The sequence below is a fragment of the Periophthalmus magnuspinnatus genome, chromosome 15 (assembly GCF_009829125.3).
Source record: "Periophthalmus magnuspinnatus isolate fPerMag1 chromosome 15, fPerMag1.2.pri, whole genome shotgun sequence".
NCBI lineage: Eukaryota > Metazoa > Chordata > Actinopteri > Gobiiformes > Gobiidae > Periophthalmus > Periophthalmus magnuspinnatus.
In genome coordinates, this window is record NC_047140.1 from 10,939,984 (window position 1) to 10,956,571 (window position 16,588).

General features: G+C 45.2%; 1 protein-coding gene across 4 annotated transcripts; it reads right to left on the reverse strand.

Moving 5' to 3' along the window:
* Positions 1 to 1,249: 1,249 nt before the first annotated feature.
* On the reverse strand, positions 1,250 to 16,588 carry LOC117382540 (cGMP-dependent protein kinase 2). 4 transcript variants are annotated; one of them, XM_033979749.1, is made up of 17 exons: positions 11,936 to 12,092; positions 11,756 to 11,869; positions 11,445 to 11,550; positions 11,308 to 11,371; positions 11,070 to 11,147; positions 10,222 to 10,316; positions 10,058 to 10,126; positions 9,641 to 9,750; positions 9,197 to 9,330; positions 8,703 to 8,839; positions 7,886 to 7,975; positions 7,670 to 7,811; positions 6,944 to 7,107; positions 4,658 to 4,780; positions 2,401 to 2,463; positions 2,026 to 2,092; positions 1,250 to 1,345 (listed from the first exon to the last, which is right to left on the reverse strand). In XM_033979749.1, exons 1-17 carry the CDS (start codon positions 12,090 to 12,092, stop codon positions 1,250 to 1,252), a joined length of 1,809 nt encoding a protein of 602 aa, XP_033835640.1. The 4 variants fall into 4 exon arrangements, with proteins under 4 accessions (XP_033835640.1, XP_033835639.1, XP_033835638.1 ...); XM_033979748.1 differs by having other exon boundaries at positions 9,197 to 9,324; positions 9,629 to 9,750; XM_033979747.1 differs by having other exon boundaries at positions 9,629 to 9,750.

The window sequence follows — 16,588 nt, forward strand, 5'->3', positions numbered from 1 at the left end:
GATTTAACTTTGGCTTTTATTGGAGATTTTATTTGTTTTTTTTCATGCCCAAACAAAAGTTTGAAACTAAAATGTGCTCTTAAAATCCAGTTTGTGTTTTTTTTTTCTTTTCAGGCAATCTTAAAACTTTTTGTTGTTGTTAGTGTTTGTTAATGTGTTCATTGTGCCACCATAATAATAATAATAATAATAATACATTTTATTTATAGGGCGCCTTTCTGGGCACTCAAGGTCACCTTACATACAATATATACATATACAGACAGTTAAAATCAACATTTAAGAACATACAGTTAAAAGCATTCAGATAAAAACATTGAAAAAGGAAAGGGCAGGTGTGGATTATAAAGAATATGCCAGTCTGAACAAGTGGGTTTTGAGTTTGGATTTGAAGTGTGAGAGTGTGTCAGTATTGCGGAGGTCAGGGGGGAGAGAGTCCCAGAGCTGGGGAGCAGAGCGGCTGAAGGCCCTGCTCCCCACGCCGGGGAGAGGGAACAGAGAGATGGAGAGAGGAAGAGGAGCGGAGAGAGCGAGTGGGTGTGGCAATATGGAGGAGGTCTGAGAGGTATGGAGGTGCAAGGTTATGGATGGCTTTGAATGTGTGAAGCAGGATTTTATATTGGATGTGGTGTGAGATGGGGAGCCAGTGAAGTTGCTGTAGGATGGGTGTGATGTGGTTGATGGAAGGGGTGCGTGTGATGATGCGAGCTGCTGAATTCTGAACCAGCTGAAGTTTATGGAGTGTTTTTTGTGGGAGACCAAAGAGAAGAGAATGGTACCCATGGTAACTGCTGAACATTCCGCCATAGAGAAACATGTAGAATCCTCCCCAACGTGATGTCACTGCAGAGTATCAGTACAGTCATATATTTATACAGTATTGTCAGGTTATATTATATATAATATATATTTATATCTTTATATCTTTGTTAAACTCTCAGAAGTCCTGGTCCCATCCCAACAGCTCGACTGGAGGCATGTCTGTGTCTGGAGGAAACACGTCAAAGTGACTGTGGTCAGTAGGGCCACTCACCTGAGACACAAACACATTACAACATGTTTGTATAAGTATGTGTATATACATGTATGCATATGCATATATGTGTGTATGTACATGTATGCATATGCATTTATGTGTGTATGTACATGTATGCATATGTATAGGTGTATGTGCATGTCATATATTTATACAGTATTGTCAGGTTATATTATATATAATATATATGTATATCTTTGTACCTTTAAACACTCAGAAGTCCTGGTCCCATCCTGAAAGCTCATCTGGAGGCATGTCTGTGTCTGGAGGAAACACGTCAAAGTGACTGTGGTCTGTAGGGCCACTCACCTGAGACACAAACACATTACAACATGTGTGTATGTCTGTATAAGTATCTATATGTATGTGCATATATTGCATATATGTATGTATGTATGTATGTATGTATGTATGTATGTATGTATGTATGTATGTATGTATGTATGTATGTATGTATGTATGTATGTATGTATGTATGTATGTATGTATGTATGTATGTATGTATGTATGTATGTATGTATATGTGTGTGTATGTGTGTGTATGTGTACGAATATGTGTTTGTATATATGTATATGCATGTACATGCATAAGTATGTATGTATATGTATGACAAACAATATGTAATAAAATGATGAAAATTGGAACAATCTGATTTTTTTTTTTTTTTTTTTTTAATTGACACATTCACAAAGTGCCAATAGCACAGCTCCTCACAGTCTCACAGTGACGTCCTCACAGTCTCACAGTGACATTCCCACAGTGACATTCTCAGATCAAAGTTGACAATGCTTTCAACATAGTTCATACATCTGGAGCTTTTGTGTTTAAATGATCATACATAAAAATAAAAACTCATCTGGATGAGGTTTTACTCTCAAATATAATCCCAGTATTTATAACACTGGCAAATTATCTGAACGTTAGTGTTATTAGAGGGAAGTACAACAAGAATCATTCTTCTAATAACAGTATAATAAAGGAGAGAGACCTGTCTCCAGAGAGGAGAGACGAGCTGTCTGCGTCTCAGGCCGTCCCAGTTAAAACCTTGGAACCATCTGGAACATGAACATAAACATCATCTGAAACAGCTTCAAACATTTACCTTGTGTGAAACTGAACACTACAAACAAACACACACCTGGAGTCAGACAGCAGCTCTACAGAAGCACACAGAGGTGTGAAAACAACAAAATAACAAAACACAAAACAAAGACCTGAAGGAGGGACAGCACAACACTCACACTATCTACACACTCAGCTGGACTGGACCTGCTTTACACCTGGTGTAATCCTAATCAAGTCCTCGTCTTATTCCTGGTTTAGTCCTGGTTTAGTCTGCGTTTAATCCTGGTTTTAGACTCACTTGTGTTTCTTGATGTCGTTGATCCCATTCTTGTTGTTCCCAAGTCTCTCCATAGGATTCAGCCTGAAACATAAAGAAATTATAACAAATATAAATCACTATTTTCAGACAATCAAAAAACCCGTTGTATAATTATAATTATGTATAATTATACACATCACATTTGAGGGGCAGAAAACATAGGAGTTAACCAAAAAAGTATAAAGGTGTAGTTATTTAGGAGTTTATTCAGGACGTTTTGCAGCACGTTCTGTTATTCAGCATTGATTTTGGAGTTAATTGAAGGGGTGTTCAAGAGCGCCCCCTGACGCCCTGTGGGAGTTAGGATTAGAGCGCGAATTTCTCTTACTCTGAGAAAACACAGCAAGGTTTTCATCTCAAGGTATGTAAAACTAATTATTTTGTAGTAAATTACATTATTTTGGCGGCAATTATTTGTGTAATTGAGTTGTGATATTATAAAACGTCATCATAACCTTGTAAAACTTGATATTGAAAGCTGCCCAATCAGTGCGGGCATGAGCCGCGTTTGCCTCTGTTTTTAGCGGACTCATGGCCATTGAGGTCTTCTCGTCACTGGCATAAGCCACACTTTCTGACCTCATAGATATAAATATCTCATATGTTGCTCTATGCTGTTTTTCGTGTACAGGGAAACAGAAGTCAACAACAAAGCGCCTGTTCAGCTCAAATACAGGCGAGGTTCCGCTTTTGTAGCTATTGAGGTAAGGTAAGCGCTCACTTCTATCTTCACAGATAGCACAGTGAGCCTATCTGTGAGCCAAGAACGCTGCATGTTCCCAGGTAGGCTAACCACCAGCAGGTGGTTTCATTACAATTTAGCATTGATACGTTGATTTGTATGTTTTGTTTTGTGTCTTCACTCACTTTATTTCAACGGAACAATCAGTGGTTTCTGAGACCTGAGTGCATTTTCAGCTCCAATGTTGACCAAGGAATGATCCAACTCGCAGCAGCATAGCACTGATAGGTGCTGGGGTTGGCGGTGTCAGTGCCTCGGGTGGGAGCTAGCGGACCCACGCTACAAGCGAACCCTAGGTGTGTTAGATTGAACCCTGTGGTCGCTTTAGCAGCAGAATGAATGCATAGCCTATGGTTTAGTTAGATATGCTAGTGTTAAAATCTTGTCTACATTCATAGGTAAATGTGTACACACACACACACACCCCCACCCCCACCCCCACATATATATATATATATATAAATATATATATATATATATATATATATATATATATATATATATATATATATATATATATATATATATATATATATATATATATATATATATATATATATATATATATATATATATAAACACACAATCTCAATTCCAATGAGGTTGAGACACTGTGTAAAACTTAAAAAAAAATACAGAATACAATGATTTGCAAATCCTTTTCAACCTATATTGAACTGAATAAACTGCAAAGACATGGTATTTAATCTTCAAACTGATAAACTTTATTGTTTTTATGCAAATATTCACTCATTCTCACTTTGATGTCTGCAATACATTCCAATAAAACAGGGACAGGGGCATGTTTACCACTGTTACATCATCTTTCCTTTTAACAACAATCAGTAAGTGTTTGGGAAATGAGGACACTAATTGTTGAAGCTTTGCAGGAGGAATCCTTTTCCATTCTTTCTGAATGTACAACTTCAGTTGCTCAGCAGTCCAGGGTCTCCATTGTTGTATTTTGTGCTTCATAATGAGCCACACATATTCAATGGGAGACAGGTCAGTCTTTTACTATAAAGCCACGCTGTCATAACACGTGCAGAATGTGGCTTGGCATTGTCTTGCTGAAATAAGCAGGGACGTCCCTGAAAAAGACGTTGCTTGGATGGCAGCATATGCTGCTCCAAAACCTGTATGTACCTTTCAGCATTAATGGTGCCTTCACAGATGTGCAAGTTCCCCATGCCATGCTCACGCAGTTGTTCACAATGTGGTGAACCTCGCCCCATCCTTGCTTGCAAATGACTGAGCCCTTCGGGGATGCTCCTTTTATACCAAATCATGACACTCACCTGTTTCCAGTTAACCTGTTCACCTGTGGAATGTTCCAAACAGGTGGATTTTAGGCATTCTTCAACTTTCCCATTCTTTTGTTGCCCCTGTCCCAGCTTTATTGGAACATGTTGCAGGCATCAAATTGAAAATGAGTGAATATTTGCATATTTCAGTCCGGTCTCAGTCTCGTCTTAGGTCTAGACCAGGACTGACCTGCAGAGGCGTCTGATCAGGTCTTCAGCTCGTTTACGGATCTTTTTGGGGAAGTCCACTTTCTCAACGCCACGAAGAATCGAAGTGTAGATCTTCATGGGATCTGGACCACTGAAGGGAGGGCTGAGAGAAACAGGACTGAATCAGGACTAAACCAGAACTAAACCAAAACCAAACCAAAACCAAACCAGGACTAAACCAGGGCTAAACCAGGTCTAAACCAGGACCAAACTGGCTCTAAACCAGGACTAAAGCAGACTTAAACTAGGACTAGGACACTGTAGAGCCTGATAAAGATGAAAGATGCAGCTTTTTCAGTTCTGATACCGATTCCAACACTACAACTTTAAGTATCTGGTAATTCCGAATACCGACTAATATCAACTGATACCAACTGATACCAGAGCAGAGACTGAAAACAGTCCATCCATTTTCTTCCTCTTATCTGGGACCGGGTCACAGGGGCAGCAGTCTAAGCAGGGACTCTCAGACTTCCCTTACCCTAGACATGTTCTCCAGCTCCTCCAATGGGATCCCAAGACATTCCCAGGACAGCCAAGAAACATAGTCCCTCCAGCGCGGCCTGGGTCGTCCCCTGGGTGCCTCTTCCCAGTGGGACATGTACACCAGGGGGTATCCTGAACAGATGCCTGAGCCACCTCAGCTGGCTTCTCTCGACATGGAGGAGCAGCAGCTCTACTCTGAGCACCTTGCATGTGACTGAGCTCCTCACCCTATCTCTAAGGAAGTGCCCAGCCACCCTGCAGAGGAAACTCAATTAAATGCTTGTATTGACCATCTTGTCCTTTCGGTCAAAAGGACCAAAGCTCATGACCACAGGTGAGGGTAGGAACGTAGATTGACCGATAAATGCAGAGCTTTGCCTTTCGACTCAGCTCCTTCTTCACCACAACAGTCCAGTACAGTGACCATGTCACTGCACCGATCTATCTGCCAATCTAACACTCCATTCTTCCCTTACTTGTGAACAAGACCCCAAGATACTTGAACTCCTCCATTTGAGGCAAGGACTCTCCACCCACTCGGAGAGGGCAAGCCACCTTTTTCTGCTTGAGAACCATGATCTCTGATTTGGAGGAGCTGATTCTTATCTCAGCTGCTTCACACTTAGCTGCAAACTCGATGAAACCACCATCTGCAAACAGCAGAGATGATCCCGAAAATGGACCCCCTCCGACCCTTGACTGTGCCTAGAAATTCTGTCCATAAAAACAATGAACAGAACCAGTGAGAAAGGGCATCCCCAGGGGAATGGGCAGCCCTTAGCAAAGGGCCACACACCCCTAAAGCACCCCACCAGAGAATGCCGCAAGGGATACGGTCAAATGCTTTCTCCAGATCCACAAAGAACATGTGGACTATGGCAAACACCTATGAGCCCTAAAGCACTCGATCAAGATTATAGAGCTGGTCCAGATTCTCCTTAACAGTGTGATTTCCCTGTAATTGGAGCACACCCTCCAGTCCCCCTTCTTAAATAGAGGGACCACCACCTCGGACTACTTGTCCAGAGGTACTGTTCCCGACTGCCACGCAATGTTACAGAGACATGACAGCCAAGACAGCTCCACAGTATCCATAGACTTAAGATACTCAGGACAGATCTCATCCACCCCTGGAGCCTTGCCACTGAGGAGCTTGCCATCCACCTCAGTGACTTCAGCCAGGGTGATGGATGAGTCCACCTCTGAGTCCTCAGTCTCTGCTTCTTCCTCGGAAGATGTGACAGTGGGATTGAGGTGATGCTGAAAGTATTCCTTCCACCGTCCGACAACATCCCCAGTCAAGATCAGCAGCTCTCCACCCGCACTGTAAAGTGTTGGTGAAGATAACAAGGCCTGATAGGATAGACTTTACCTTATGGACAATAGAGGTGGATAACATAGCCCACTTGGAGTCCATGTCCCCAGATTCCCCCAGGATCTGAGAGGTGCTCTCCCAAATTTGTGAGTTGAAAACCCCACTGATAGGGGGCTGTGCCTGACATTCCCAACAGATCCTCACAACATGGTTGGGTTTGCCAGGTCTGATCCTCCGCCAGCGGATCCAACTCACCACTGGGCCTCTGGCTTAGGGTGTACTGGTGCTACGTGCACAGAAGTCCAATAACAAAACACCACTCGGGTTCAGATCAGGGAGGCCATTCTTTCCGAACACCCTTCTCCAGATCTCACTGTCATTGCCCACATGGGTGTTGAACACCCCCACTAAAACACTGGACAATGCACCCGGTCTGTACCTGGTCTGGACTCGGTTTGGACCCACCTCCCGGTCAGCAGCTCGTACAGCAGGATGCCCATTGCCCACAGGTCGACTGCAGAGTCATGTCCTCGGTTCATGATGACCTCAGGAGCCACATACTCGGGAGTCCCACAGAATGTCCATGTCTTCCTCCCAGAGACGAGACGCTTCGCAAAACCAAAGTCTGTCTGTAGACCGGATAAAGACCGGGGTCAGAACGAGACCTTAACCAGGACTAAACCAGGATTAAACCAGGACTAAACAAGGATCAAAACTGTTATCATCCCAGAGACAAAACCAAAGTCCCTCTGTGGACCAGAGAGAGACCGGGACTAATCAGGACTAATGAAGTATTCATTTATGACAAAAAACAGGGACAGAGAAATGTGTCGGTAAATCAAGATATGAACATTAATCACAGACAACTCAGGGGCCTTCTTTCCCTGAGGTCACTCCTGCTAGTGTCAGCAACAGGTTTGCTTGACAGCATTGCCAAGGGCCCACTCTCTGCTAAACCAGTGGTGCGGGTGGGAAAGGGCATTACCTTCAATGGCCTCGCTCTGGACTGGCTCTTGGGTTGCTATAATACCCATGGTTGGAGTTCCAAATATTGCACCCTACTCTAGATAAGCCGTTATAACTGCTAGCCTCGATGAGCTTCATTTGGTGCCGGCCTGGTCCTGGTCAGGAGTACCTCAGGAAGGAGGACCTCAGAAGGAGGACCTCAGAAGGACTTCAGGACCATCTCACCAGTTTTAGGTAACCGTTCTGGTCCAGCAGTAGGTTCTCTGGTTTCAGGTCTCTGTAGATGATGTTCTTCTTGTGGAGGAACTCTAGAGCCTCCAGAACACAGCCACAACAGAACCGTGCCGTGGACTCATCAAAGTAACTCCTAAAGACACAAGAACTGGACTTAACCGGTGTGCCCTTGAGCAGGGGGCTGTGGGTTGTATTCCCTGTACTCACATGTCTCTAAGAACAGTCCACAGCTCTCCTCCCAGACACGCCTCCAGCAGCAGGTACACAAACTTCTGATCCCGGAACGTCCGGAAGAACCTGAGGGAACACCAGAACAATTATTCATACTTTACAGTGACGTCATGCTGGGGTGTTCTGCATGTGTGTGTATGGAGGAATGTTCAGCAGTTACCATGGAGACACAATGCAAGTGCAGGTAAAAGTAGAAGTAAAAGTACATATACTGTGTGCTGTGATGAGGCTTTGTACAAGTCTTTGTGTAAAGAAACACTGAGATCCTCCTATGTGCTCTTTCACCCTCCTTCTCTCTCCCTCTTTCTTTTTCACTTTGTTTCTCTCTCCTCTCTTTGTTTGTCACTACTCCCTCTCTCCATCTCTCTTTCGCTCCCATATACCCCTCTCTTTCCTTCACTCTCTCTGCTCCCTCTCTTCCTCTCTTTACCTCCATCTCTCTCTCCCTCTCTTTCCCTCTTTTCCCTGTCTCTCTCTGTCCTATGGGAGGGAAGCTCTCCCGTCCCTCTCTCACTCTCTCTCTTTTGCTTTCTCCTCCTCGTCCTCCCTTTTTCCTCTCCCTTCTCTCTCTCTTTCCTGATGTGTAAACATTCCTTCTGCAGAACCTTGGAGACTCTGTTTGACCAGAACCAGACTCAACTGACAATGTGTTAGATGCCCTCCCGTCTGACAGTCGCCCTCCCTGTGCCTCAGATGCCCTCCTTATATGTCAGATGGCCTCCTTATGTGTTAGATGCCCTCCCTGTGCCCAAAATGCCCTCCTTGTGCATCGGATGCCCTCCCATGCTCTGACCTGACGATGAAGGCAGAGCTTGTCTGTTGTAGGAGGTTCCTCTCGGAGAACACGTGCTCCTGCTGTTTGTGTTCTACCACGTGATGTTTCCTGATGCACTTCAGAGCGAACGTCCTCTCCTCATCCCTCAGCTTCACCTGCACACAGACAGGTCATCCTCTGCACCTCCTCCTCCTCCTCTGACCCTCTCCTCAGCTCCTCTGACCATCTTCTCTGCTCTTCTGAGCCTCTCCTTTGCTACTCTGACCCTCTTCTCGTCCTTCAGCTTCACCTGTGCACACACCAGTGATCCTCCAGACCTCTGAGAAGCCTTTGCTCCTCTACTACTCTGCACTGCATCCTCTGTTCATCTGACTCTGATCTTGCCTACCCCACTGTGCTCCTCCCTGCTCCTCGCTGCCCCCGTCTGCTTCTGTCTGATCCTCTATGCTCTTCCCTGCTCCTGTCAGCTCTTCCCTGCTCCTCCCTGCTCCTGCCTGCTCCTGTCTCCTCACCAGCTCCACTCGTCCGAAGCCTCCCATGCCCAAAGTCGCGATTAGTTCTAGTTGGTCCAGAGGATGGTCCGGTCTGAGCTGGTCCAGTTTGTCTCTGAGTCTGAGCAGGTCTGAGGACTCGCCTGGATCTGGGTCTGGACTCTGGGGTCTAAAGGAGGAGGAGGGGGAGGAAGAGGAGGAGAAGGAAGTGGAGAGTTTAGTTCAGCTTTTCATTTATCTCACATTATCAAATCAAATTTCCAAAGCACATTTAAAGGTGCTGTTCAAAGGTGATATAAAGTGTAAATCTGATCAAACTATACTAAATACTGAAGAAAGGAGACATAGAGAACTATGTGAACTGAGAGAATATGGCAGGAGAGGGCTCTAAATCAGTAAAAAGCCTCATGTTTATGCAAATGAGATGCAAATAAACCGTGTGAATTTATTTGCATGTATTTGAGCCATGTTCAGACCTCCTGTTTCTCCTCAGATCATTCAGGGACAGTTCCTCCACGTAGCTCCTCAGATGTTCCTGAAGCTCCTCCAATGTCCCGACCATCTGTGTGAAGCTCCTGGAAAAAGACCAGGATTAGACTATTAGGATTTAGACTGGGTTTAGACCGGGTTTAGACTGGGTTTAAACATGGTTTAGTTCTGCTTTAGTTATGCTTTAGTCCTGATTTAGTCTTGGTTCAGTCCTGGTCTGGTCCTGGTTTAGTCTTGGGTTAGTTCTAGTCTGGTCCTGGTTTAGTCCTGGTCTAGTTCTAGTTTAGTCCTGGTCTGGTTCTGGTTTAGTCTTGGTTTAGTCCTGGTCTAGTCCTGGTTTAGTCCTGGTCTGGTTCTGGTTTAGTTTTGGTTTAGTCCTGGTCTGGGACTCACTCTCGGTCCAGGACGAGGCATTGTGTGTCGTTCTCAGCACAGATGACATTTGCAGAGCGAACATCCTCACTGCAACAGACAAAGAGCAGAGGAAGACTGAGAGTATGGTGCAGAGGAGGGGAATATGGTACAGAGGATGAGAGTGGTGCAGAGGATGACAGTACCTGATGAGAGCCTTCTCTCCGAAGTATTCTCCTGTGGTGAGGGTCTTGATCTCCTGAGGTTCAGTGAAGCCCTCAGAGCTCTGAGTCACCAGCACCTGAAGAACATCTGTGTGAACATGAGGACTGTCTGAACCACAGACTGTGTAAAGAAGAAGTCTGAGTGTGACGTCACCACAGCGTTCAGCTCCAAATGAAGCTCATCGAGGCTAGCAGTTATGGCAGCTAATCTGGAGCACAGTTCCATATTTGGAAGTATAGCAACTGAAGAGCCGTTCAGGAGCGAAGCTCTGGACGGTAACGGCCCTTCCTTCCCACACCACTGGTTTAGGAGGTTAGTCAAACCTGTTACTTACACTAGCAAGACCGACCTCGGGGAAAGAAGGCAGATGATTTCTCTCTTACTAATGTTCATATCTTGATTTAGTAACAAAATCGTGAAATAAAAACACCAGGATCATGTAGAGCGGGTTAATACAAAAATTTTAAGACCAAAATAATGAGTCTGACAGCAACAGTTACAGAGAGGCCACAGTTTTTCAGTGTAAAGTCATTTGGAGCCAGAGTCAGTGGAGCTGAAGCAGGCAGGTTAGCTAACTCCATTTATATGTACAGGCTATGGTGTGAATACAAGACCTGTGGTTGGTCCTGTTTAACACACAAACCCTGCATATTTAGGCTGAGTTCTTCTCTCAAACAGAAAAGGTGGGATTGAAACCAAAGAAAACCTTTACTGACACAGGGAGAATATGCAAACTGCACTTAGACCTAGCCAGGCCCTTGCTGCTGTGAGGACTAACCACTCTGCCACACCTCACCTGTCACACCTCATCTCACCTGTCAGACCTCACCTGTCCTTTGGCGATGATGAAGAAGGTGTCCCCCTCCTCCCCCTCACGGATGATGTACTCCCCCCTGTCGTAGTAATCCTGCAGGACACAACAACCAATCAGAGAGCAGCACACATGGCACAACAGCCTATCAGACAGCAGGGCACACAAGACAGCGGCTAATCAGAGAGCAGGACATGAGACAACAGCCAATCAGAGAGCAGGGCACATGAACTCAGCCAATCAGAGCGTCCCTCACCACTTGGAGACAGTCGGCGATCCGAGATAACATGTCCTCAGGCAGGTCCTTCAGAAGAGACACACTGAGAGAGAGACAGGAGCATGATGCACGTGCAGACAAATGCAGACAGGTGCAGCCAGGGGTGTGGTCTTTACCTGCGCAGGAAGCTGCAGTGTTCCAGGTGGCGCTGTTGAGTTGTTCTCCTCACAATGGACTGAAAACTCTGTCGATCCAAAGCCCAGACCAGAGACTGAGACATGGCTGAAAGAGACCAGAAACTAGATCTAAGACCTGACCAGAGACCAGAGATCAGAGACCAGACCAGAAACCAGACCAGAGATCAGATCAGAAACCAGACCAGAAACCAGGCCAGAGACCTGAGACCAGACCAGCGACCAGAGACCCGAGACCAGGCCAGAATCCAGAGACCAGACCAGAGACCAACCAGAGGCTAGACCAACCATACCTCTGACTGTCGCAGTCCTCTTGCAGTTGTACAAAATGGCCAGTTCTCCAAATGCCGTCCCTGGAAACATTTGCCCCAGAAACTTCCCGCTCTGTTCCACTGCGAGTACTCCCTCTGGGAAAATAGCACAATATTACAATAAATATACTACAATACTAGTACTATAGTACAGTGTAGTACCTGTGAGTACATAGAGGTACCCCCCTGGCGCCCCCTCTTGTATGACAGTGTCCTCTGCATTGTACTCGCTCTGGTACATGTTCTCACTGATCTCCTGAAGAACATTCAGGTCCAGCTCCTTCAGGAAGTCGTTCTGCAGCAGAGCCTCTGTGATCATAACACAGGTCCTGCAGAGAACAGAGAACGTTTAAACAGGAGCACCTGAAACCCACCAGACAGACACCTCCTGTCTGTTCATGCCTGCTTCTGCCTGCTCCTATTTGCTCCTCTCTGCTCCTGTCAGCACCTCTCTCCTCCTGTCAGTTCCTGTCTGCTGCTGCTTGTTCCTACCTGTACCCTGTCTGCTAATCTCTCCTCGTGTCTGCTCCTGCCTGCTCCTGTCTGCTCTTACCTGCTTTTTTCTGCTCCTCTCAGCTCCTCTCTGCACCTGTCAGCTCGTCTCTGCTCTTGTCAGTTCCTGTCTGCTCCTGTTTGCTCCTGTCTGCTCCTGTCTACTCCTGCCTGCTCCTGCCTGCTCTTGTCTCCTCCTGCCTGCTACTGTCTGCTCCCGTCTGCTCCCGTCTGCTCCTCTCCACTCCTGTCAGGTCTCAGAGCGTCAGATGAAAGGTGGAGGGTCTTTGTGTTGATGCTAATCTCTGACGTTCTGGAGGAGCTCATTAGAATTTGAAAAAACCTCTTTAAGATTCAAGTCTGAGTTTGTTTTAATAATTCATGTTTTTATTTAAATTATTTCACAACAGATGAAGAATCTCAACTGTGACGCCTCCTACAGGGCCCAGAGGGAACTGTTCAATTAATTTTTCCCATTAACTTTTTCAAAATGTCACATATAATATAAGTCTGATTATTGTCTAGAACATGGAGGTTCTCAGCCATAAACACAGTTAATCCTCATATTACAGACCTGTTTTCATGAGTTTCTCAAAAAGTAAAAGTCTTTAGGTCATTAATTAAAAAGGGGGAGGAGGATATTATGATGGTACATTTTGGTGCTATTCTACAAATAAATGAATGAGACATTGAAGATGTTTTTTTTTCTGTTTTCTCATGGTTTTCATTTTATTAATTTTATTAATTTCCAGATTCTCTGATATTTGTGAGTCACAAACTCATGAGAATCCATGTTAAGATATTCTCAGTGTAAGGTTCAGCAGGGGGTGGACCAATCACAGCGCAGCATTGAGGGTTGGGGCGGAGCCAAAGGTGAAGCGCCTAAACAAACCAAATCAAACATGGCGGTGCAGATGAACTTCAGCTGATTTTCACAGAAACACAGAAGTCAAGTTTTGTGAAAAATGAGCAGAAGAAGAACTTAGTGTTTTAGTAGAGGGAAAGTTTGATTTCTGGACTTCTGCTGTTGTGACACTTTGACCAATCAGATTCAAGTATAAGGATAAATGTGTAGAACTGACATCAGATACTGTGAGGTTAGACTGGAGCACCTGCTGGAGGTCCCAGACTCAGAGTAACTCACTGTGGGTCTTTGTGTGTGGGTCTGGAGGGTCCCTGGGTCCTGGGTACTGGACTGGTCTCTGGTCCGGTCTCAGGTCTGGTCTCAGGTCCAGTCTTGGGTTCACAGAAGGACTCGGAGGTGGGTTCAGCGGAGACTCCATCTTTGGCTCTGAGTCTGCGGTGAACCTCCAGCGCCACCTGCTGGAAGCTCGTCTGAGCACGGTTTATGGCACTGGTCTGAGCACGCTTTGGGAATGAGTCCTGAGGAGAGGAGTCCGGCTTTAGACCAGGTTTAGTCTTTACTCTGGTCCTAATTCTGGTCTGGTTCTAGTCCTAATTTAGTCCTGTTCGGGTGTCATCTACTTGCCCTGGTGGTGTCCTGGTTCAGTCCTGGTTCAGTCCTGGTTCAGTCCTGGTTCAGTCCTGGTTTAGTCTTTGTTTAGTTCTGGTTTAGTCCTGGTCTCACCTGGTGCTGCCCCAGAGCGTCCTGCAGTTTGTGGATCTGAGAGGTTTTTGAGTCCAGTTCTTTTTGGAGTCTGTCCAAACGAGCCCTGAAGTCCTGGTCCCTCTGACGTAGCTCCGCCTCCAACTCCACAACACGCATCCTGAGAGGACTGTGCAAGAGACCTAAATTAGACCTGGTTTAGACCAAATTTAGTATTGGTTTACTTCTCCTTTAGTTTAGTCCTGGTTCAGTCCTGGTTCAGACTGACCACTGCCCCCGTGAAGTGTCTCTGGAGAAGTCAGTCCCAGGTATGAGGCGAGGTGAGTGCCCCCTGGTATCTGCTGATGGTCGGTGTGCTCCATTTCAGCACAAATCTTTGTCAAAATCACTACGCCTGAAGCTTTAGTAGATCTCAAAATCTGCATGAAGTACTTTTTACTCTAAGTACATTTTATTCATGTGATACTTTTACTTGAGTATTTTTTGCTCCTGTATCTATACTTTTATTTAAGCAACAACACTGAGTACTTCTCGCACCACTCCTCATTTCAACAGCCTCTTGTATTTGTGCTGCCCTGTTTTAGTCCTGGTTTAGTCCTGGTTTAGTCCTGGTCCAGTCCTGGTTCAGTTCTGGTTCTGGTTTATTTCTGACCTTAGATCTTGGCTGTTGTTGAGGTCTTCAACTCTTGGAGGTTTGATTGAACCGTTTCCCATCGTCTGGACTCCGAGGATCACCATGGACCTGAGCCACCTGGAACTGGGTCTAAACCAAGTCTAAATCAGGTCTAAACTAGGTCTGAATCAGGTCTAAACCAGGACATTTCATCATCCAAAACCAAAAATAATGGCTTGACCAAAAGTCTTAAAATTTAGTCCTGGTTCTGACCTGGTTTAGTTATGATCTGGTCCTGGTTTAGTCCTCCTTTAGCCCTGGTTCAGACCTGGTTTCGTCCTGGTCTAGACCTTTGGCCAAAAGTCTTGAAATCGATCAGGGATGAAAATAAAACCATGTAAAATCCACGAGAAAAGAGGGATGAACCACAACACAACCAAGAGAAGAGAGAGAATACAGCTCCAGGAAAAGGAGGGGGAGAAAAAGACTTGAAAAAGGTGTAGAAATCATCTGTGTGAATCTAGAAGAGAGACAGAGAAAGGACTGAGACAGAGAAAGAAAGAGAGGGGGAGGGGGGTAGACAAACAGAAGAGGAGAGAGAGTGGCAGGGGTAAAGCAACAGGAGAGAGGGAGGAGGAGGAGAGAGAGTGGGAGAGGGAGACAGACAAATAGAGGAGAGACTGAGGATCAAAACAAACACTTGAACACAAGAGCTCCTATAGGGATGTGATAGAGAGAGAGAGAGAGAAGGAGAGACCACCGGAGGAGAAGAGAGAGAGGGAGAGAGAGGGAGGGAGTGAGGAGAATAGAGAGAGAGGGAGAAAGAGGGGGAGGTGAGGAGGAGAAAGAAACTGAGAAGAGAGAAGGAGAGAGGGAAACAGGAAGAGAGAGGGAGTGGAGAGAATGAGGAGAGAGGAGAAGGTAGGGAGACAGAGGAAGAGAGACGGGGAGAGAGAGTGTCGGTGTGTGTCTGTATGTGAGTGTGTATGTTTGTGGGGGTGTGTGTGGGTGTGTGTGTGTGTGTGTCTGTGTGTGTCGGGGTGTGTCGGGGTGTGTGTGTCTGTGTGTCTGTATGTGGGTGTGTATGTGTGTGTGTGTCGGGGTGTGTGCGTGTGTGTGTGTCGGGGTGTGCGTGTGTGTGTGTCGGGGTGGGGGTGTGTGTGCGTGCGTGTGGGTGTGTGTGTGGGGGTGTGCGTGTGTGTGTGTCGGGGTGTGTGTGTGTGTGTGTGTATGTAGGGGTCAGAGGAAACACAAACGTTGACTCAGTTCAAAAGGTGGTTTATTGAGAATCAGGTGGATTTCAGTGTAAATCATGTTAATAAAATAAAAGTGTGTTTTTGTGTTCTGGCGACAGCTGCCTTCTGTGATTATAAAAACTTCATACAAACTCCTCAGATCAGACGAATGTACAGTCCTCGTTTATAAACTCAAAAACACAAAGATAAGAATAAAATATGAATTAGATATGAATAAATGAGGAGAGCATGCACGATAATGCCCGAACATCAAACAGGAAAAAGACACGTTTAGTCGCCACGACGACCACAATATTCCAAAGAAATGACATAATGATATATGACCATAAGAACCATTTAAACCAAGCATTTAAAGGCACAGTATGTACTTTTTACATTTCAAAAATATGACCTATCTCATAATCCAATCATTTGTGCAGATTTATTTTTAAAGAGGAGGTATTTGACTTCTATGTTCAGATCACCATATTACCAAAAGAACATATTAACATGCTTTATAAGTTTCACTTTCATTTTTGCTTTCCTTTTCCCTTTGCTCTCTGCTCTAAGTCACTTCCCCTTCAGAGCCCTATGACAACACAATCAGCCGCATCCCAGTAATGACACTACTGCACATCACATCAGGGTCCAAGCAGCTATGTACAGTTTTGTATCATGTTTTTGTATATTTATGGAGAGTTGTTGTGTGGGGGCATGAGTGACGTAGGCTTGTGGGCGGAGCAATGGGCAGAATAGAATTACTAACCGTAAAAAGCGCATGAATAGGGCCCGGGAGAGATCGGTAGATTACTCAAACATGCAAGGATGACATCTAAAACTTTTTCATGTTTCTGATGAGGAAACAGAGTTAGAACATGAGAGAAAGATTAAAAAAAAAAACATTAGCA